Raw genomic sequence first — 24,392 nt, 5'->3', positions numbered from 1 at the left:
GATTTCTGCTCAAGTCATGATCTCACAGTTGATGAGATTGAGCTCTGTCAGGCTCTGCACCGTCAGCACAGAGATTCTGCTTGAGATTCTCTCTCTGTTAATCTGCCCCTCCCCTGCTGTGCACACACAATCTCTCTCTCAATAAATAAATAAACTTTAAAAAAGGGGGACCTTTTCAATGGTGTAAAGTTGAATGCATGATTGAATGAATGAATGAATGAGTGAATGAGTTGAAAATGATTTAACTGAGCATGTATTTTAGGATGCATACTCAAAGGGTATTGGAATTACTAGATTCATGTAATTTAGTAAACATACCTAGGAATAGAAAAGGACCCAAATGCACAATATGAAGAGATGTATTTGCAAGACTCCAAAATTAGTATGTTTGTGTTTTTGCTGATATTTTTAATCATGGGGTTTCCCTAGACCCCTCTTTCTGCCTAAACATTATTTAAGTTTCAATGTCTTTTCCAACACTCACTTTTCTTCTTCTCAGGCACTCCCTTTCACTTACAACATCCTTTTCATAATATGTCCACCTTGTATTTCACTTCATTGTCAGCAAACAATAAAGTAAGACTTCCCGTGGATTTTCTGTAGCTGCTCAACCCAGGTTTAGTCTGAGATGGTTTTCATAATTCTATAAGTGACTTTGAACTTGACCAAGAACCCTATCTCTAGCATTGAACTGTGAGATTTCACAGGAATCTTTGCCTTGTTTCTTATGAAACAAAAATGGCATTATGGCTGTCTTAAAAAAAAAATGCGCACAAAAACCATTATGACAAATTGAGGAATATTGAACTAGTCAATTTGTGCATTTCATTGAACATTCTGAACCATACAAATTTGAATGAAGCTTTCAATACACAAATAAGCCAGTTCTGTAACAATAGACACTGCCATTGTATATCAGACATTATGCATAGTGCAACCAGCTGCATCAAAAAGATGGGGGAATTGGGATTTGTTTTCATTGTTAAATTGAATTCCAAAAAAATTATTGTTGCTCTGTAATAAACAGGAATGCTGCTTAATGAAAAACTCTATTTGTATTATTGGTGAGTTTCTTGTTCCTAATTCAGACATGCGGATAAAGCTGCTCTTTCACTCTTTGTAAGCTGGTAGCTGCCATGATGCCTAAACTCAGCAAAGGATCATCTTGTTCATGTGTGAAGAATATCAGGAGAACAGTTTAAATAGGATAGACAAGAAATAGTTTAATATAGGAGGAGATTCTGGTAAGATTAGCAAGAACATGCACAGCGCTTATTGCTTCCTTTTTATATCCCTTTATTTTCAGGGAAAAAAAAGTGTAACAATGGGATATTAACATTTAATATCTTTTCTATGAGGGGAGAAAATAATCATCTGTCTTTTCTAATTTTAAGATTAAAAGAAGTACACCCAAGTGCAATTATATAGCCCAAAGTTTTTTATAAGATATGTTTCTAAGAATACACAGGAAAGGAAATGACTTCATGGTTGCTTTTCTCAAATCTTGCACATAAACTTACAGAGAATTTTAGAAATTCACTTTTGACTATTAGAATGATACTAAATGTTCTTATTAATTGTGATTATAATTCAGTTTAGTGTGAAGTGGAAAATGCATATTAAACCACAGGTATTTAAATGTGGCTGTCTGATTTCACTAGCAATTGCTCTTATGTATTGGTGTAATAGGAAGGTAGAGGAAGTTACTGCAATAAAACCAAATTGACACATTTGTTTTTAAACTACGCTCTGCTCTAAGAATCTATGGATTCCTTAATCCCTTTTTCACTTTTCAAGTTTTCAAGTCCTGACTGCAAGCATGAATAATAAACTGAAGTCAGTCCTTCATGTGAAAAAAAAATAAACCGCATTTTATTTAAAGATGCTAATTTTTCTAACTTACAGAATTCATGTGTACCTTTGAGAAACTGATGAATCAAGACAGTTTAAACATACATGCAGAATTTTATAGGTACCTATTGTTTTGATTCTAGGTACTAGGCAACAATCTCATTCTTTTTGATACAAATTAAAATTAACCATTCATGATAAATTCTAATATGATAATTGTTCAAATATCACTAATATTTGATCAGCAAATATTATGGGCTTTATATGCTTAATGCATTAAAAACATCCAAGTAAATATATTATGAGATGCAAATACAGCATACATTGACTATAAAATTTGGGAATCACTTCAAACATTTGTTATTTAAAAAAATAATTATATCACTTCTAGCACGTATACAGAAAAACTCATTTTGTATTTTATTGGTTGAAATGATTAATCAAAGTGGTGTGGATAATTTACTAGACTATGAAATTAGTTTGATCATATTATATTTAGAAATATTTTAAGGAGCACCTGGGTGGCTCAGTCAGTTGAGCATCTGACTTCAGTCCAGGTCATGATCTCCCGGTTCATGGGCTCCAGCCCCATATTGGGCTTTGCATTGACAAGGCCAGCCTGTTTCAGATTCTCTGTCTCCTTCTCTCTCTGCCCCTCCACACCTGTTCTCTCTCTCAAAAATAAACACGAAAAAAAAATTAAAAACAAAAGAAATATTTTAAGATTATATGAGCAGTGGGAGTTATAAAAATCTGAAACAAGGTACTAAATAGGTTAATGTGAGAAGTGCTGTGTGCCAGAAAGAACACCAAACTGAAAGTTTAGAGAATTGAATTAATTCTCTGTGTAACTCTTGCCTCTCTAGACTTCGATCCCTTCTAGATTTAAAATGGCATAGACCTTGGAGTGCCTAGGTGGCTCAGTAGGTTAAGCATCTGACTTCAGCTGAGGTCATGATCTCCTGGTTCATGAGTTTGAACCCCGCTTTGGGCTCTGTGCTGACATCTCAGAGCCTGGAGCCCGTTTGGGTTTTGTGTTTCCCTCTCTCTCTCTGCCCCTCCCCCGCTCCTGCTCTGTCTGTCTCTCTCTCAAAAATAAATAAACATTTAAAAAAATTCAATGGCATAAACCTGAAATGCCTTTCTCTAACTAGTTCTGATTTGATTATACTTTGACAAAAGAGAATAGAGTCTCTCAAAGTTTCTTTTAATCCTGGAATTCTAATAATATATGATTTGGTGAAAATCAACCCTTTTATTCTAAAGTAGATAGTTTTGATTTACTTGACATTGAGTTCCTGAAAGCCCTGGATTAAATCTTGTTCATCTTTGTATATTCAGCACTAAGCACAATGCCTAACACATAGTAGGTGCTCAGTAAGAATTTGTTATGTGAAGAATGTGATTACTGTTATAAAAACCAGTTACTCCTGAATTATTCTTTTTTGACTCAGTAAGAATAATTTTCCAGTTTGAGAGTTAAATGTATATGTTTTGGTTAAGGATAATTGACAATAATGCTAAAGTAGAGGCAATTCTAAAAAACTAAAATTTTGGCTAATGAAATAACAAGGCTTCTCCGCATGACTTGTGATCAAAAGAACTGTGGATACAAATTTATCAGTTGATAGACTGAAAAACTTATTAATGCAGTCCCAGGAAGCATTATTTCAATTACAGTCAAAAACTCTTTTGAACAAGTGCACCTGAGTTGCTAAGCTGGTTAAGCATCTGTCTCTTGATTTGGGCTCAGGTCATCATCTCATGGTTTGTGAGTTCAAGCCCTGCATCAGGCTCTGCACTGACAGCTCAGAGCCTGCTTGGGATTCTCTCTCTCCCTCTCTCTCTGCCCTATCATCCCCCCCGCAAAAGAAATAAATAAACCTAAAAAAAATTTCGAGTAATAATATAAGTGGCTAAATGTACCACATCCCTAAAAGGAGGCACATGTTAGGTATTTTGATGTAATAGTTTAAAACATTCCCACCTCTCCTTTTAAAATACCTTCGCTGGTGTCCAGAAAAATTAAGAACAATGTAGTCTCTGTATTTGGGGAGAAGAACGTTACTAAACATCCTTAAAAATCAGTATGAATCCTGATTGCAAAATGTGTTCAGTGCCAGGATCACTATGCAAATGTTTTGATCTTTTTTCTTTTCATCCTTCGTGGGACCATTTTTGGACTAAAATTCCCCGACATCTGACTTTTGCATGCACACATCCAAGTTCCTTTCAGAATAATTGTATTTCCCATTTTCCCACCCTACAAGTTGGATCATCTTAGGCAGAAAATGTAGGCAGAAAAGGCAGGCTGGAGCTTTGAGAAAAGACCATTTCAAGGTTGTAGGGAGAGGAGTATTTTACAGTTGAAATCATAATAAAAATATAAGAACCATGAGTGCTTTTAAATATTTAAAAAATACAATAGGAGACAGAACTTTCATTAGGCAATGTTGCTGGTATAGCAGAAACCAGAATGATAATAATGTAAAACAGTGGGTAATATTCCTGGGATAAAATCTATGAGGAAAAAAAATCTGATTTAATTAAGATTTTAAGACCCCTTTTACATTATGAAGGGTATGTGCCTGCTGACAATATAATTAATGCAGACCTCATAAAAGTGATGCAACTGAGTTATCAAGAGCCAAGAAGAGTGTAGGCAAACAGATAGGATGGTTATTTACTTTCAATCAATATATTTATCTAAAACTAATTTATGGTACACCTACTAAGTGCAAAGCACTATACACTGTGGGAGGATATTAAATTGCCCTAGGCACAGTATTTATAACCTGTTGTTCTTCTCTTCTTCATACAAGAGTGCCATCTTTGTGTGGGTCCTCCCAAAATGAGCTGCTTACTAATAGGTGATTATTTTGGAAAGGAATTTTAAGCACACTGGTAGGAGATTGGAACAAGTTAAACAGAGAAAGAGGGAAAGTCAGTCCAAGAATGTGTTATTGAGCTGGTCCCTGCTATGGGTCACTAAGCTCCATCCCACTGGGACCCCTGCGAGGAACCATGTGGAATATATCTCACAGTTGTTTGCCCTGCATGCAGCTGGTTGTCATAGCAGCAGCTAAAGTAAAAAGGCAATGAGAGGATGGAAGGCAAGATACAAAAGGTGTGGGAAACAAATGTATTTTGCAAATTTATCTCATGTGGAGATAAAAAGAGCAGTTATTTATTAAGCCCTTATTATATGCAGTCATTGTGCTAGCCACTGGGGAAGAGGAAAAGAGAAGTATAGAAAGATGAAAAATTCAAGGTCCCTGTTCTTTAGGAATTCATAGTGTAGACAAGGAGGCAAGTCAGTAAGTAAGGCCATGACAGAGGAGTTTGAACTGCAGTGGAGAAGTATGTCATATGGAGGCTGAAAACTTGGGAGGAAGTGGAAGAAGATGATACGAAGTAGAAGAAATATTGTCTGTAAGCCAGGGGGTTAGGGTGTGGTTTATTCAGAACACTGTGATCTACTTAGAGCAATTAGATAATAAGACTGTATCCCAGCACACAAAATAGTTTATCATGCATAATCAGCGCTCACTATGTATTTATAGGTACTCAAGCATTACTTGCTTAATGAATAAATTTTCTGATCCGCGTTCTTAGAGCTGTCCTTTCAAGGAGCATATTGTTGGCATGGTTGTGATTGTTTCAAGTGGATAGGATTTTGAGGTACACATAGCCTTATTCCACCAACTGGATATTTCTTCTTGGGCCAAAGTAAAGGACTTACATTGGCCCTTCTTATACATACACTAATACATCTTAAAAGCTGCTGTTCAACGAACACTTAAATGAGCACTGTGCTAAGCATTTTACTTAGCTCATTTACTTATTGCAACCCTACCAGGAAGACAAAACCAAGGCATAGAGGTGCGAAGCTAATACACGGTGTGCTTGATTGTTACCAATACTGTCTCTGTCTATAACTAGCACATTTAACTAGAAGTCACAGACAAGAGCAGTTCTTGAAAACAGTTCTCTTGGAGTGTATAACTCCATATGTTTATGGAATAGTGTCTTCAGGGACATCTGAGAACAGGAGCTTCTTCGCTTCAATAAAATAGAACCAATCTTCCTCCACAGTGGTAGTCGATGTTTCCAAATCCCGAATTCTTGACTGCTGATAATTCCTTCCCTATAGTCCTTCTTTCTTTCTCTTGAGCTTTGCTGCAAAACCTCATTAAACTGCAGAAATTAAAACAATTCATCTATAGTTACCTGCAATAAATATTTTGACAGTGCCAATCATTTTATCAAATGCTGTAATACAAAAGTAATTTAAATATGATCCTTGTTTTCAAGAGATTTAGGCTCTATTGAAGATGATGAACAGGAGACTGATAAAGTAGAGGTAAAAGCAAATTGGCTATTGAAGAAAAGAGGAATTGGCAGATTAATTGCAAGTAGAGTTAGGTAGCAATTGAGGGAGGCTACATGGAAATGGAAGCACAGAAAATCAGCATACCGCAGTTCTAGTCCTATTTTTACCTCTAACTTAACCACATCATTCATCTCCACCAGCCTCATCTCCTCGTGCATACCACTCTCAATGCCCCTTAGAGTTCTGGCAGGTTCTAACCTATGAGCAGAATGCGTGTGAGATGGGCACTGAAAGCTGGGTACCGTTTTAACACAAAGAAATGCAAAACCCATCCCAGATGAAGGCAGAGCATGAGCAAATACACAAATGCAACACAGGCCTGGGCATATCCTGCACGAAGGGCCCTTCCCGCCTAGTGTGACTAGTGCAGTCCATGTGAGACAGCAGCCAGGGTAGGACCAGAAAGGTAGCTTTGGGAAAGTTTACAGAGGGTCTTGAATTCTATACAAAGCCATTTGGATTTAATAAGGTTTTTTAAATAGCCGAAATATAAAGGCAATGATTAGAGAATCATTGAGAATAATTGAAAATCAATCTGGAGCATAACAAGTGGAACAATTTAAGTCAATCAGAACTACAGGGCCAGATAATCTCTGGCCTTTATTGCACTTGAAAAGCTAAGAAAAAAAATTGGAAGGTAAATGTAATATTCCAAAAAATGAAAAAGATAATCAAACTTTATGAAATTCTTGATCTTTAATGCTGAAAGAACAATTGTAGAGTAACAGAAGAGAAGCTGCTTTAGGATAACGTTCCTAACATAAAAGATAAAATAAAACGTAATAAATAAGACAATTTGATCATTATAGTTCCAAGTTTTAACACTTATGTAAAAACTTAAACAAAGTTACACCCACACAACCACACGTATAAAATCTTAAAAGCTCATTCAACTTGCAAAACTGTTTACCAGTTTGCAATTCCTCCCATTTTTTCCCGCATTAGCACATTGATGATATAGCTGATGGCAGTGACTATTAGTGACCTTAAGAACACAGCTGGGTTTCTATTTTTATTTCTGTAAAACCCTTTTCTTCAACTAAATGATGCCTTAAAGGCCTAAACTAAAATCTATGCAGTCAAGGCAATTTGTATTGTATGTTTGTGTATATATTTCACACAACAAAGCCAGCTTTTGAAACACGTGTATACACTCCCACACACATATGCACACATACTCCAAAATCTGTGATGATACTTCTATAGAAACCTGTTTTCAAACCAACCTGGAATGAATGACTGGACTTTGCCCAAGCTCAAAGAAGCATTTAGGGCTATACAAAATTACCTCTATTGACAACATACTTCAAAACAGAGTTACTATAGATTCATGTAAATGACCTCTGGTCTGCTAAAAAAAGAGTAAACTAAAACATCCACACATTTAGGAGATATTGATGAATAATTCAGGCTTTGAAACTTTTTTTCAATGACTCTGAAGGACAGAAAAAAGACTGTGGAATTTGTTTTTATTTGGGTGATTGCTTACTTATTCTCCTTAGCTCAAATTAGAGGTAATAGTCTTGGATAGTTTCATCTGGCTGTTTGCAGATAAAAGTATTTATCTACAAATAGGCAGATTTCTGAATATGGGTAATAACAGAGACAAACATATGTTTAAAATTCCTAATGCAGTTGATGCTGAGTAAATAGGATTGTATACTGTGAACTTTGGCAAAATGGCTATTCAGGAAGCAGGAAAGGATTCAAGGATGGTGGTCTGCCAGAGAAATAGCTTAGTCGTTGCTGAGAACAAGCTGGCAGGGAAATACCATGAGTCAGAAAGAGAAAGGAATCATGTGATTTCTCTAGCCAGTCTCCTCATTGTTCATAACATAAAATAAAGATACTTTTTTTAAATTTTCTTTAATTTATTTTGAGAGAGAGAGGGAGGGGCAGAGAGAGAGGGAGAGAATCCCAAGCAGGCTCTGCACTGTCATTGCAGAGCCTGATGTGGGACTCAAACTCACAAACCATGAGATCATGGCCTGAGCTGAAATCAAGAGTCAGATGCTCGACTGACTGAACCACCCAGGTGCCGCTAAAATAAAGATACTCTCTGTGAAATAATTATTTTACATTTTTATGTTTGCAAAGGCTCTATCTGTAAAAGATGTTTGAACTTCCTGAAGATAGGCATTCAGTTTTTGATCAAATGAAAAATGAAAGTCTAAAATGTGAGAATAAATATCTAAATATAGATTTTTCTGTACCCTTAGGTTTTGATTTTGAAAAAAAAAATGCACCAATGTGAACTTGTTAGACCAATTCTTTCTAAGGAAGATAAAAAAGAAGTCTGATAGGCAGGAATTCGAAGCCGTTCACCAACTCCTAATTTCTCTCCCTAAATAAAAGTGAAGCTCACTGTGCTAGAGGCTCATAAATTAAACCTTACTCTACCGTCCCGAAAGCTGCGTGAAAAGTGGGGTATGTTATGTTTCCCTCTCTTTACTCTTGGAAACTGTCTATGGCAAAATAAAGGTGTGTTGAGTAAAAAAGAATCCAACAATCTATACATTGTTAGCTCTACTACATACATCATCACTATGCTACTCAGGTATCCCTTAACTCGAGAGCCTTAGGGAAGATTTTTGGAGGATCTACAGTACAGGAGCATGGAATAGCCACACAAAGAAAGCCTACCTGTGGAAATCAGTGTGCCCTGTGTGTGAGATAGTGCACGAGAAGACAGGGCTTCTCTTTGCTGTGTCTTTAACACAACACATTCAATCTTAAGGCCTGGACCACTTGACTGCACAAGAAATAGTGCAGAAAGGAATAATGAGATGATGTCACCTGTGCTGAGACTTGCCTGCTTCTTCCAGACACTACAGTCCAAAGTTGTACATTCTATGGTAAAACATATTCCATTCTAGTTCTCTTTTCCTCCCCCATCTCCACCCAGTGTTTAGGCAGAGTTAAGTGATTGAAGAAATTGGGGTATGATCTGAATCTGGATACCCTCTCCACCTGCTGATAGTGTTAAGGGGTGGATATTGCTAATGAGAGATTAAAATGTCTTTTGAGCTAATGCCTCCCACAGTATGCGATGAAACAGAGGTACCCTGCCTTTTTGGAGAGAATCAATGATGCATAATTTCTCAGTAAACTAATGTGCAATCTATTTTGAATCCACATTAATCACTCTCTTTTCTATGAAATCTAATTTAGGTGTAAATCATTCACTTCCCAGGTACAGGCTTCCTCAGTAAAATGTAAGTTGAGGCCAGCTTTTTTATGGAAGCAGAGTTAATGTAGCTGAAGTAACTGTACCTAAGATTTCAGCAAGAATCTTAAAAATACGACTCAAAGTTAGTTTAGTTAAAGCTTGAGTAATTTAAGGAAATTGCCTAGGCAAGTAATTGGTATTATACCAAAACTAAATATTTCACAGTTACATTTGCTTTTGCCTAAAAATAAAAACTGGAGCAATACAAGGGAAAACTGCCAAGACTGAAAATAATATGCAGCAGCTGTAAGTAATTGGGAATGATAATCATAATTAGACAAGATGTAAGATGTGTGTTAAAACCCAGATTGGATCTTCCTGTTGACAACTGGGAGAAATCCCAGAGGCTTGGACTGTACACCTAGCCCAGGCACTTCTGCTCCCTACCTGAGAGCCCCAGCAAAACCCAACTGGGTGTTAGATCAGCCAGGAAACCACTCTCTAAAGGCCATGCATCATATTGGGGGGAGAGGTGGGAAGAGCTCGTACTCCCTGTCTTCAAGGAGCTGGCAAACCAGAGGAAACTGAACAATTACCTAACAGTAAATAGCATTAAATAAAAGTCCTTCAAAAGAAACCAAAATAATGAAGAGAATAAATGTTTTTGTAGGATAAAATGGAGGACAGCTTTGTAAGATCAGAGAAACATTAATTTAAGCAAGTGTAGATTAAAAATGAAGTAAAATATTCATACTGTATACTATATACCATATATAGTATACACATATATAGTATACTATACATATATATACTATATATAATATATTTATGTACTATCAGTTAAAAAGGAACTATTTCTGAAATCAGGTATAAATGGGTTACTAAAAATTCATAGGAAGATTCAGGGGGCCTCATGGAGTAAATGGTATTTTAGTTATCTAAGGATGAGTAGGACTTTTAAGGTAGGGGGAGAAGGGGACAGGAAAGAAGACCATTTAAGCTTAATGATATGGCATATGCAAATGACAAGAAATGAAAATACTCTGTGTGTTCAGAAAATGGTTCGTGTGACTGGAGCTAGGAGTATATACGAGTCTGGATAAGTTGACTAGAACCAGGTAACAGAGGTCCCTGAATGCTGAGCTACAGAGTTTTGGCTTTCCTCAGGAGGCAATGGAGACCCCTGATGGTCTGGGATTAACATAGACCTCTACTTGCCTCCACTAGTATCATCTATTTTCCACACAATAGCCAAGCAATTATTTAAAAATGTCAGCTAGACTCCTCTGCTCAAAACTCTCATGTGGATTCCCATATCACTCAGAATGAAATCAAAATTCTCAGCGTAGCCCAACTACACCTCTGATCATATGCCCTAGCCCTCCTAATTTTATTTAGGATGAGTAGCAGTTTGATATTCACAGGAAACTAAAAACATGGCAGAGAATATACAACAGATCTGACCATGTCAGAGACACCACTAGATGTCTCCTAACTAAAAAATTCAGTACTATATTTGGGGGACATGGGTTCATCTACACTTCCTGTTGTTTGCTGCAAAAGGATAGTGCTAGAAAGTTGGATGGATGCTCCTCCCCCTTATAATCAGCCTCATGATCTATCTTCTGCTCAAATGCTGAAGAGAGGTATTCTGACTCTGTACAAGTCTTAGAAAGTAATAAGTCTAAAAGTAGGGAGAGAAGAAAGGCAGTTAAACGCAAATGATGAAAGACAATATTCTTCTGAAAAAAGAAGTCAAGATCTTGTGTTCCTTTATGTGCTTATGGTAAAAGTATGGGAAATAGATACAAACCTTATCATCATTCAACAAATATTTATTGAACACCTACTAAATATCAGACTCTGTTCTGTACCAATGAAAAAAATTACATATAATAAATCTTGGCTTGAAGACATTCTTAGTCTAATGGGGAAAGATAGATATGTAAACATGTTGTGATAGATATGTAAATATGATATCAAATGTGATGTCAAATTGATTTGGCACATGGGATTTTATAAAAACTTTCCTCTTTCTGTTTTTATTATTATTTTTTTAATTTTATTTATTTTTGAGAGAGAGAGAGCGCATGAGCGGCGGGGGGGGGGGGCGGGCAGAGAGAAAGAAGGAGACACAGAATGCAAAGCAGGTTCCAGGCTCTGAGCTGTCAGCACAGAGCCTGACACCAGGCTTGAACTCACGAGCCATGAGATCATGACCTGAGCCAAAGTGGGGCATTTAACAGACTGAGCCACCCAGGCGCCCCAAACTTTCCTCTTTTTAAAGCATATGATATTTGAACTGACTCTTCAAGCTGATTTCTAATAGTGAAGTTATTTTCTTTAATTTCTTAACATTTTCTATAATTTCTCAAGTAGATGATTGATATTTAACATGCCAAACAAATCTAATTGGCCCCAATAATACTGAGACTCCTAACTTTAGTACCATTATCCTGGTACTCTGAATCACTCAACAAGTCACACATACACACACACACACACACACAAATACATAATAAATAGTTAATGGGACTAAAGTTATACAATAATAGGATACCCCAAGTAAAAGGACTATATGCCACCATTTTTAAAAGTGAGATACACTAACACGTGCATATCATTGCATTTTGTAAAAAAAACACTGTATTTGTATCTGCTCGGACTACTTACCTGCCATTGACTCCTTGTGGAGCCTTCCCATGTTTGTTTATTATTCTTATAAGTATGTATATCCTAATGTTCTATATGTGCCTTTTTATTTATACCTCCAACTATAATAAAACTTTTCCTAAGAGAGGAGATTGAGTTTTATTTGCCTTTGCCTGTGTTCAATCCCTAGCACATGAAAGATGCTCAATATATACTTAAGGGGTACAAATTATGTACATGACTTAGCATTAGGTATGTAATCAAAAATTCCCTTGACTAACTTTACTCTTTGTTTTTTGGCTTACTGATTATCAATAGCTAGTCTACAGTCCATTTCCTGTAATAATTGCAGGCTAATGATGCAGCAAAAGGCTCCTCCTTTATTTTAGGACTAATAGAAAGACTAATGGGACACTAAAGAGTACAATGGAAAAATACATACTCTGTTATAATATTTAATTTTAAATATATTATTGACATACTTTTGTCATGTCTAAGGCAGTAGGAGGCTGAGTGGAAGATAAAGGCACACTGGGGGAAAGGATAGGGTATATGGAATTAAGCAGCAAAAGGACCATCCTATCTTATTAGCTATTGTATTCCCAGTGCCCGGTACCTAATCTAATAAATTTGGGCTGAATGAATGAAAAATGATATATTGTAGATTCTCTGGCCTATAAGCAAGTGGCTTGCTTCAGAAGAGATTCCGTTTTGTAGGAGAGAACTACTCCTTTTAATTCCGGCCCATTCATTTATTAAATTGAATCATTCATTCAAAAGACATCTCTTCAGCATCTACTTTGCCACTCTCTGTACATGGAAACAAAAAGATAAATAAAACATGACCTAGGAGAGTTCACAGTCTGGTTAGAAAAATAGATATGTATGTGAATATTGACAATGTAGTATGATAGCTGTATAAAAAGGGATGTTATGGTGGCATGATGGCACAGTAAGGTAATCTGTTCAGCGTGCTGGTAAAGGAGAGGGGATTCAGGAAAGATTGCTCCCAAAATGCACTTTAAAGGATGGATAAGGAGTTTTCAGGATTCTTTCTACTTTACCCCCTTGATGTACTATTTAATTTGTCATGACAATAAAAATTTTATCTTTGTTTTGTATGCTTGGCTTTTAAGATCTATTTCTTATTTATGAAATCATTTTATATGCTTTGCTTATTATTAGTCCTTTACTATAATACCGGTTTTATTGCACTTGAGATTCTTTAAAAACAACAGCAAAATAACTCTTAAATAGCTGTCACTGAGAAGGTAACAGACCAATTAAATATTTATTTATGTTTTAAAAAACAAAACACCTTTCCAGGTCTTGAACAAGAGGAAATAATTTAAAGAGTTTCATGGTTTTAAATTAGACTTCTTATATATCAAAACTTCAAAAGCTATGTGCTCAACAATAGACTTATTTTCTTCATCATCTCATTTTTTTTAAACTCACTTATGATGCAAATAGAAGCATTAAATAGTGGATTTTGCTCCATGTTTACTAAAGAGGAGTAATCTTAGACCTTGAACTTTATTCACCTGGAATCAACAATTGTACTGTCAAGAAAACTTCCCCCTGCAAAGGTCAATACAGCTCTCATCCCCTTTTAATTTCTTAGAGATACAAACAAAACAATTTACTCTTCTTGTAATATGGAAATATAGTCACTGGTGAAAGTTCTATTAAAAACAACCTGCTGTTAATTCAAACTCATTGTGACTAAAACTGCTTCTGGATTTGAGTTATGGTTTTGGGGATGAAATAGTATATTTTTTTTATTACATGGTTCACTTTCTACTAGGAAACATTGCTTGAAATCCAGGTTTCATTAAGAGAGGGTAGTTAAAAGTATGTTGGTGGGGTTTTTTATTATTACTATTATTTTTATTATGACAAATGAGGATCGGTCTCAAGCAAAGCTGAGCATGCCTACAACATTCCATTTCTGGAACACAGTATAATTCACATTCAGAGAGGCTACAGTTCTCTTGTGAAATGCAGTGAAATTCATTCAGTAGACTCCCACCATATTCTAAGCTTCAGTGACTCTCTAGGTGAAATCTCTCAGTGAGAATTCAACATGACTGTTAGCCAAGTACTACATAAGCTTCTCTGAGTATGAAACTGTGATCTTTCCAATGTATAAAAGTAATCACACGATTCAACAGCTCCAAATTCTTTAAAATCTCCTTCACTATAAAAAAACTAAATCGGGGCGCCTGGGTGGCATAGTTGGTTAAGTATCTGACTCTTGATCTCGGCTCAGGTCATGACCTTGCAGTTTGTGAGTTCGAGGCCGCATCAGGCTCTGTGCTGATGGCACAGAGGCTGCTTGGGATCTGTCTCTCCTCTCTCTTTCTCTCTCCTTCTCTCTGCCCCTTCCCCACTTGTGCATTCCCTCTCTCTCTCTCTCTCTCTCTCTCTCTCTCTCTCTCTCTCTCTCCCTCCCTCAAAATAAATAAATAAACTTAAAAAAAAACTGTTATTTTTCTTACAGTTAAGGTTATGCTCTATCTGCCTAGAGTTCCAGTTTCAATTCCCTCTACTCCAAGCCTCAAACTTCATGGTCCAGCAAGACTAATCTACTAGAATATATGTCCTGCTCTCCCCTTTACTCATACCTTTGAATAAATTGTTTCCTCTACCCAAATGACTGTCCCTTTTGGTAAAACTCTGTTAAATCATCCCTCCCTTGCCTGGGAAGATTTAGATACAAAATTTTCTGTGTTGCTCCAGTGTATACATGCAAATCTAATATTCCTTGGAATATATTATGATTGTTTGAATATTTTTTTTCACCTATCCCCCCCAAAAAAAATTTTTCCAGCTTTTAGTACAAGTATTTGACCAATAAAAAAGATCCACAAAAAAAAAAAAAAAAAAAAAAAAAAAAAAAATATATATATATATATATATATATATATATATATAGTATCATTTATATGTGAAATCTAAAAAGCTAAACTTGTAAAAACAGAGCAGAATGGTGACCAGAGGCTGGGGTAGGGGAATCGGGGATATGTTGTCTAAAGGTACATACAGACTTAGAACTAGTAGATAAATGGACTCCTGGAGAACTAATGCACAGCATAGTGATTATAGACAACATTACTGTATTATAATCTTCAAAGTTGCTAAGAGACTAGATTTTAATTGTTTCCATTACAAAAGAGAAATGATAATTATGTGATATGATAGAGTTGTTAGCTGATGCTGTGGTGGTGATCATATTGCAATTCATAAATGTATCAAATCAACACTGTTGTGCACCTTAAACTTACACAATGCCAATTATAGATCTCAATAAAAATAAATGTTAAAAAAATATATGCATGGGGCACCTGGGTGGTTCAGTCAGTTGAGCGTCCAACTTCGGCTCGGGTCATGATCTCACAGTTTGTGAGTTTGAGCCTCGCATCAGACTCTGTGCTGACATCTCAGAGCCTGGAGCCTGCTTTGGATTCTGTGTCTCCCCGTCTCTGGGCTCCTCCCCTGCTCTGTCTCTCTCTGTCTCTCAATAATAAATAAATGTTAAAAAAAATAAAAAAATATATATATATATGCATGAACTACATATTATCCACCAATACAAATATTTACAGTACAAAAAAAGGAATAATAATGCTAACCACTGTTTATTAAGTACTTAGCCTGTGTCCAGCCCAGTGCAATGTGCTGTATGTTCTTCATCTCCAATTCTCATGGCAGCCCTGCCAGGTGGATTATATTATTTGTCTCTTGCCCTTGAGAAAACTCAAGCTCAGAGAAGTTAGTTGCATAGGCCACACATTGTCATATAGCAGAACCAGATGTGAACTTAAGTCTATCTACTCCAATGCCAGTGCTCTCCCCAGTACACCCAGCTGCCTTTTGATTATTGTTAAGATCCTAAAAGACACAAATTAGATTTTGATTTAATCTTTTCCATTTCTTTCCAGCTCCAAGTACAGCCCAGTATGGAATTACCGGGAGCGCTGACGTTCTTTTCTCCTGCTGGTACCTTGTGTTGACACTGTCCTCTTTCACCAGCATATTCTACCTGAAGAATGCCATTCTACAATAAATTTAAAGACCCATAAAAGGCTTTTAAGGATTCTCTGAAAGTGCTGATGGCTGGATCCAATCTGGTACAGTTTGTTAAAAGCAGCGTGGGATATAATCAGCAGTGCTTACATGGGGATGATCGCCTTCTGTAGAATTGCTCATTATGTAAATACTTTAATTCTACTCTTTTTTTGATTAGCTACATTACCTTGTGAAGCAGTACACATTGTCCTTTTTTTAAGACGTGAAAGCTCTGAAATTACTTTTAGAGGATATTAATTGTGATTTCATGTTTGTAATCTACAACTTTTCAAAAGCATTCAGTCATGGTCTGCTAGGTTGCAGGCTGTAGTTTACAAAAACGAATATTGCAGTGACTATGTGATTCTTTAAGGCTGCAATACAAGCATTCATTTCCCTGTTTCAATAGGAGTCAATCCACATTGACAAAGATGCATTTTTTTCCTTTTTTGATAAAAAAGCAAATAATATTGCCTTCAGATCATTTCTTCAAAATATAACTAACACATATCTAGATTTTTCTGCTCGCATGATATTCAGGTTTCAGGAATGAGCCTTGTAATATAACTGGCTGTGCAGCTCTGCTTCTCTTCCCTGTAAGTTCAGCATGGGTGTGCCTTCATAAAATAATAATTTGCTCTTTGTCTCCACCTAATAAAAATGTTTTGCCACATCCTATAATTTGAAAGCAAAAATAAACCATAATGATAAAGCTAAACTATATCCTATCTCTAAAGAATGAAGGAGCTGTCAGACTGTAAAAATCTCTTCCCTCCTTGCCAGTGGGGTGTGAGAATTTTGCCCCACCTAAACTCAGTTTTGCGATGAAAAACAATTTCATTAACGTAGTACAGGTCAATCTATTACCGTGTGAATCCTTTGGTTATAGTTGAATGTTGAATCCACTCTGGGAAATAATTCCCTTTAAAATGACAGCAAAGTCCATCCAAGGGATTGCTCAGCAATACAGCATCTTTTCCTTTCACTACTCCAAGCCAAAATCTTTAAGATGGTTGTCAGAAAGAACACAAAGTCCGATCACCTAACATGACGTGAGTTGGTGAACACGCCAAAGTCATTTGGTTCTGTGGCAGGTAAGTTGGTGTGATAGATGCGTGCTCCCGCACCCGGGCATTTCGCACATCTTCCACCTGAAAACATCACTCAGCTGAGAGTTTGGAATGCATGTTATATAAAAGAAAATGCTCCAAAATATATAATAACAAGTATTCCATGCTGGCATGCAGCAGATCAATCCCTGAAATAACTAGTTCTGCAATAAAATCTTTCTCTGTAGCAATGTCAGTTCAAAAACATATGGTCAAAACACAAACAATGACAAAATGACCATGCTTTATGTCTTCTTACATGATATGTGTAAGACATGATCAAATGAAGACAAGACACCCGTTTTTAGAATATCTTAAGATATATTAGTTATTAAGTTATCATGAATAGTTCATTGTTTCCACCATAAAGAATGAAAACTACATTTTTTAAGGAAAATGGTGTTATTTTAAGGAGTATTATATTACAAGAGTATTTCCATGGTTTTACTCTTTATTAAAGAAAGAGCATAACCTTGAAAGCCATTTTACAAGTTTGATGAACTTACCAATTTCACTACATAGGGGGATTTCTGCAAATAGTCTCCTTTTGCAAGTCATATTAACAATTAAAAAAAACTCACTAATAGTTAGATACAAGATATTTCATGGAGGTTGTACATACTTAACATACCTAATATTTTGCCCCGAAATAAATGGCTTGAAAATCATGATTTTTTTTTTGAGTAAAGCTTAGCCCCGAAGTACGCCATAAATCTATTTTAATTAGAAAAATGAATCCTACATGAGGAGGCATAAATATACAGTGTTTCCACAAAATGGCAATAATATGGCACTGTGCTATTAAATTTACTCACTGTAATTATTCATTACATTATTTTGACTGATGTATTAAAAACTTTTTTAACACACATGGCATTTTAATTTTGATTATTTATTTGCTTTTTAAAAATATTCTTTGTGAAATTGGTGAGTAAACTACAATTTTTTTTTGTATTGCAGCTTTAAAGTGGCACACTCCATAAAAATCTACTTACTAGAAATAGTGGTGCTACCACAAAAGTGTTAACCATCAGTACCATTGTTTGGGAGAAAGAAACAGATCAAGAATGCATATTATACAGTGACCGCTTTCCTAGAGTTAAAAATACCTCCTCTTTGTAAGGTTTGTAGGGTAAATGTGAGGTAAATCGAGGTATAAACTATGGATGAACCAAATAATTAGTTCAAAGTGTTGTCATGATTCCGAATTTGTGGAGTCTGGTGTTTTTCCCATAGAATGTGACAGAAGTACAGTCATAGCTCAGTAGCTATATGTATTTGCCTTTATGTTAGAAGAGAATTTCTTGAGTGACATTTTAAATAGAGGAGGTATTCACTATGTTTTTCTGTATCACAGCAGCATTCCTAGTCTTTAGGCCCCTGAACAGAGTGAAACCATGAGTATTTATGAGTTCAATATTGTTCAAATAAGGCTACAGTATTTGCTTTTTTGTGTGAATGTATTGCATATAATGTTCAAGTAGATGATTTTACATTTATAGACATATGAAATGTCTGATTACTCCATTTTATCAGTCCTGACTGTACAAGATTGTTGCAATTTCAGAATAGCGGTTTTATGAAATTGATTTATCTTTTGATCTATAACAATTTTGCTAGCTATTCATTTCAGCGTTATATTTCCACAAGTTACATTTGTGGGACTCCTTTTGTTGCCCCTAAAGTTTTTGGTTTTTTTTAAGGAAAGAAAAATAAAGAGCAGTTGAGAAAAGAGACTGCAAAGAAAAGAGTGGAGGTAAGGAGAGAGGGAAGAAAAAAAGGAGGAAGGAAGGAGGAAATGAAGGAAGGAAGGGAGAAAATAAGGGAGAGAGGGAAGAAGAATATTAGGGTAGTTGACTTAATTCATTTGCATTTTTGGTTTAACTGCAAGTGCTGTAATTATGTTTTACAATGATCCCATTCGAAACATAAGTCCTGTGACACCATTAAGTTTCTATTATGCAGCAATTATATAATGAAAAGTACTGCCCAAATTATAGGATTGTGTTTTTTTGGAAACACTAAAAGATTCGAAAGAGAATGTCAAACTTAAAACCACTTTTGGGGATGTTTAAAACTTAACTGAAAAATTAATGCTTCATCATAACATTTAAGCTATATCTAGAAAGTAGACTGGAGAACTGAGAAAATTACCCAGGTAATTCAGGACAAAAAAAAAACACAACCATATATATATATATATATATATATATATATATATACCCCAATGTGTGAACTCAGAGAAGTCTGAGAAATTTATCAAAGCCAATCATCTATATTGATCAAATTTACTGAGTAATTGTTAATTTATCCATTGTACTTAGCTTTGTGACAGCCAAAAGTTACCTATTTAATCTTTTCAATAAAAATTGTTTTTTGAAATTCAGAAATGATTTAAAAAGAGGTCAGGTTTTTAACTATTTATTGAAGTATGTGGATGTACAGTATTTCAATAGATATGAATATGAATAAATGGTATGCCTTAAGATCCTTTGAATATGTATTTACTTTAAAGACTGGAAAAAGCCCTTCCTGTCTTTTAGTAAAACATCCATATTTCATAATCTGATGTAAAATATGTTGTACTGTTTCCAATAGGTGAATATAAAGTCAGTTTATCAATTAAAATATGTATTTGACTCATTTAAAACTCTATTCGTTTAAGAGAAAAAAGGAAGAAATAATAATTTAACATATTTCTGCTATTCCCTTCTTTATTTTCTGCTGCATTCACTGTACCGTAGTCACATCTTTCAGGAACTCCAAAGCAATACAGGGTGAAAACATTAGATGCTACAATTTCAAAGGGCTGCACGTATAGCCTTTCTTTCTGTTGCTGAATCCCAAAAGGTTTCGCAAGTTGAACTACATCTAGCCTAAAGAAGCAACTTTCCAGAGAGATTTTATTATTTATTATTTAGAACTTTCACCTGCCGAAATGCAGCAAAGTTAGAAACAGAGACTGCTGATAAAATCTTATTAGTTTTATAAGCCAAGAATCCCAAAACTCAAATACCTACAGGAGTCAGGCATATAGTATAATTTCATAAACAGCCAGGTATAAAACAGGGAGTATATATTCCACCTCAAGGCATGCACATACAATTTCCTTAAAACACCTTGTTTTCCAAACAGAACACAATTTGGCTGAGAGCCCTTCGTTTGTGGCTGCTATACTATCCAAATGAGAGACATCTCAGATGAGTGATTTAAGCCCTGTTCTCCACATCCATCCAAATAAAAAGGAATCAAATAAAAAGGAACAGTATGGTAGATAAACAAAACAACAAACCATGAAAAAGATCCATGCTTGGAGTAATAAGCTCTTTTGAAATGTGGGTGCCATTGCTATTCTGGGAAAACTATATCTACCCCCCCAATAAAAACACATTAATAAACATCTGATTTTCCCACTGGTTCATCACTTCTCCCTGTGTAATTTCTATCTTGCACTTAATTACATGGAAACAGAAGCATCAAGTCTCAGACCTTGAAAGGTAGCATGTGAAGCGGAGCTACTTTGTCTCTGAACACGATGGGCCAAAATACTTCAAAACGACATCCAGGTATTTGGAAAATAATCACTTGCTTCATCCTGGTAGGCAGAAATTTAAGAATTTTAAGAGGAAATTTTCTAAGAACAATTCATTCATGATAATGGAGTCTGATCCAACCACCAGAGAATCGATGTACTCTTTCTGAACTTCCCAAGAAGCATACACCGTCACGTTCACACGCACTTCTAATAATTCTAAATTCACTGAAAATACTTAAGAATTGACATCTCTAGTGGAAGGAATAAAATTGGCAAATGAATCACATAAATACTTCCAGTCTTCCTGGAGAGGAAAAAGGAAAAAGGTTTTTAGTTTTCTCCCTGAAATCTCCACCCACAATCATCCTAAAGTTAGCATAACTCACCCAATGTTTCAATCTAAGAAATGCACTCCATCTCAGAGACAGCTAGAATTACTAGTGGCAGCTAGAATTACTCCTGAAAGGTCACGACGATCTCTACCATGCATTTTACAATGGCAAAGCACTTTAGCAGACATTGCTACTTTGACTTTCACAATACTTTCAAATGTTATTGTCATGCATTGATGATGAAAACAAGATTCAGAAATCTTAAATCACTTGCTGAAGATTACGCTTCTACTAAGTGGCAGATTTGAATCAAATAAGCTGTGCAACATAGTCCCAAGTTGTTTCTATTTCCATTAATTTTCTTAGGAAGAAGAAAAGGAGGTGATCATATTACTAGCTTTGTAAACAACTATATGTATATCTATATTTATAAATAAGTAACGTTGTTTATACTTTTTTTTCTTTAATGTCATCCCTTTATTTTCCAATGCTTCCAGTGTGTACATGATTTAAAGGCAAATCACAATTTGTATCTCATCGAAAACTTTTGGGTGTGGAACATAGAATGCAATTGCCTTTCACACATGAGCCTTTATTAACATTAGATCCATCACACCCATGGAGGATATTCCCGTAACTATATGTATCTTTTTTATATAACATTTTGCAAAAGACATGTCAAATTTTGGATAATCCATTAAGATTGTTTCCCAGAATTCTTAGGAAAATGGAGGCCAAATATATATATACACATTTTTTTAAATGTAAAATAGAATACTGATTTTAATCTTGAATGATGTTGTTTGAGCCAGTTTAGATCAAAATACTAATTATATGCACATCTGTTTGTTACAGGGCAGTACAACAAAAAGGAGATGCTAATTTTACAAATTGAACTATATATAACATAAGGAATACATTTGTATTTTGTTAGCAAAATATAAACGTAATGCAAATCCTGTGGAGTTCAATCTAGTTGGGAAAAAAGCACGACTTTCGATGCACATATAAAATGAACACATTAATTATTAATGAGTCACTGAATAAGATGTTACAACCAGATAAAAGGACAATCCAAAAAACAGACACATTTATAGATCAAGAATATTGAAATTAATATGCTAATAGAAGCGAAACTGACTTCTTCCAGAGAAAGAAAGAGTAATTCAATTCATCCAATTGAATCTTTAACCAACAGAATTTATTTACATGTCTACAGACAAGAAATATTTTGCCTTCGTATCACTTATCTACAACTTGTAAAATGCAAGTTCAAATGCAATGAAAGGTAGACTCCCACAGAATCAGAATCAGGTCATCTGGAAGGGTGTGCTGTAAATAATGCATGGGTTTCTCACTGCAACACAAATTTTTCCCTAAAATGCTGAGATGTAAAAATCTTTAAAACAGTTGAATTAAATGAATTGCTAATATTTCGAGGTTTGACAACATAATCTCCATTGTAATCACACACACACACACACACACACACACACATATTATCTCTACATCTAATATCCTCTAGTTGCTTATTTTCTTCCTATCCCCCAAGTCATTACCTAACAGCTTGGGACATAGAGAAGGTGAAGTAAACGATTAAACATAACAAGAACCACCTTGGTGCAAGAATCTACCTCGTTGAACAATGAATATATTTTCGATACTGTTAAAAGTAAAGTCATTTGTCATTTGGAAGGAGAGCATTTAATTCTTGGGATAACAGGAATTTTACATCAACAACAATAAGAAAAACAAAGTAACAGTTGAGATAGCAATATTTTATCAACCAAATACAATGATAATGGTGAAAACGTTATAAGAAGCTATTGCAAGAGCTGAATGGTCTGCTTCCACTTAATGCTAATGAGCCTGCTCCTCGCACAAATTTTGGTTTGGTAGAAACTACAGGAGGTAGCATGGTTCATTAGGCTTTCAAAGCTTTAAAATGTTAAAGGGGGTGGTTTTCCTCCTGCAATTCAAGTGAATTGCTAAAAGCACTGGGATGTTCCTCAGTGGAACTTTGAATTTGCTAGTTTCTTCATTAATTTTGACCTTTTTTACATTCAAAAAAGTTAACTTTACACTAAACTACAGCAGACTTCTACCTCCTGCAGTTTTGAATTGTGCTTAAACAAGTACTCCAAGCACATGGAATTTCCTGAGAAAATTTGGGGACCGTATTTTTTTAAAGGGATTTATAAAATAGTCTTTGGAGACTATAATATGCTAATAGTAAAGAGCAAGGGTTTCTTCAGTGTTCTAAAGTACCTATCAGAACTCTTACATGGTTTTCTAAATAGATGTAGAGTGTGGTTGCTTTGAACTTGACATCTCCCTACCACTCATTTGACAAGTGACCTGGCAAAAATGTGGTCAATAGCTCATCTATGACATACTCCTTAAGAAATTGTTGCCAGAGATTTGAACTGCTTCAAGCTCATGTCTTTCAAAATAGTTCACACACTCACATCCACAAACACAAAATCACATAGCTATCAGTCATCTGGAAAATAAGCCTGCAAGCCAGCCATGTGGTGTTCTGGATGATTCAAAAAGAAGAAGAAATGACAACAGTGCAGCCAACAGTTTCTGTTTAAGTTTTATTTGCTAAGATTTTAGAATAAGTAACATCTTGTGTTTAATTAATCAGAAGATGGCACCTGCTTTAAATGCTGACATGGAGAAAAGCAGATTTTTTTTAAACATTTGGAATCAAATTTATTTCTGGGGATACATCTTTCCTGTGGACAGATAGATAACTAGTTTATGCTTTGGGAAGTCTTACTGTCTCATAACTTTAAATGTTGACAAGGAGAAAGACTTTTTTTTTTAATTTGGAAAAACATTTTTATCCTAGAAATGTATATTTCTAGTTTATAGATAGACCAACTAGCATGTGTGTTCAGAAATTCCTATTCTCTCACAATTCAATGTTAACAATATATTAGAAAGATTCTATGGCTTAACATATGGCAAATGCAGGAGAGAAAATATTTCCTCTGTCAATCAAGGTTCTTCTAACTGAACCAAAAATTAAATTGACATGAGACAGATGAACAAAAGAATTAAAATTTAATTTTGGATGTACAGGGAATCCACAGAGACATGAAATTCCAAAGACAGTCAGGCAAAATGAGGTATTTAGGTCAAACTGGACTCAGGAGAAAGGGGTGGAGGTCTGGGACTTTAAAGGGAAAGAAAGCAATCCATAGGAAGAATGGAGTTAAATGTTTGGTAAACAAATGTTTACTGGCCTTTCAGAAGCAAAGGAACTTAGACC

The 24,392-nt window shown here is 35.3% G+C and overlaps 1 protein-coding gene across 1 annotated transcript in view; it reads left to right on the top strand.

Moving 5' to 3' along the window:
* The window catches only part of NEGR1 (neuronal growth regulator 1), an 852,270-nt gene extending 834,156 nt beyond the window's left edge, over positions 1–18,114 (top strand). The window contains exon 7 of the mRNA XM_030326972.1: positions 16,010–18,114. Within this exon, the coding sequence (XP_030182832.1) occupies positions 16,010–16,134 (125 nt within the window). The 3' untranslated portion in view covers positions 16,135–18,114. The remainder of the gene's footprint in view (positions 1–16,009) is intronic.
* Positions 18,115–24,392: the final 6,278 nt, after the last annotated feature.

Source organism: Lynx canadensis, chromosome C1 (assembly GCF_007474595.2).
Source record: "Lynx canadensis isolate LIC74 chromosome C1, mLynCan4.pri.v2, whole genome shotgun sequence".
NCBI classification, from domain to species: Eukaryota; Metazoa; Chordata; class Mammalia; order Carnivora; family Felidae; genus Lynx; species Lynx canadensis.
Note: the sequence above shows the minus strand (reverse complement) of the source record. Positions and strands in the feature narration are given on the sequence as shown.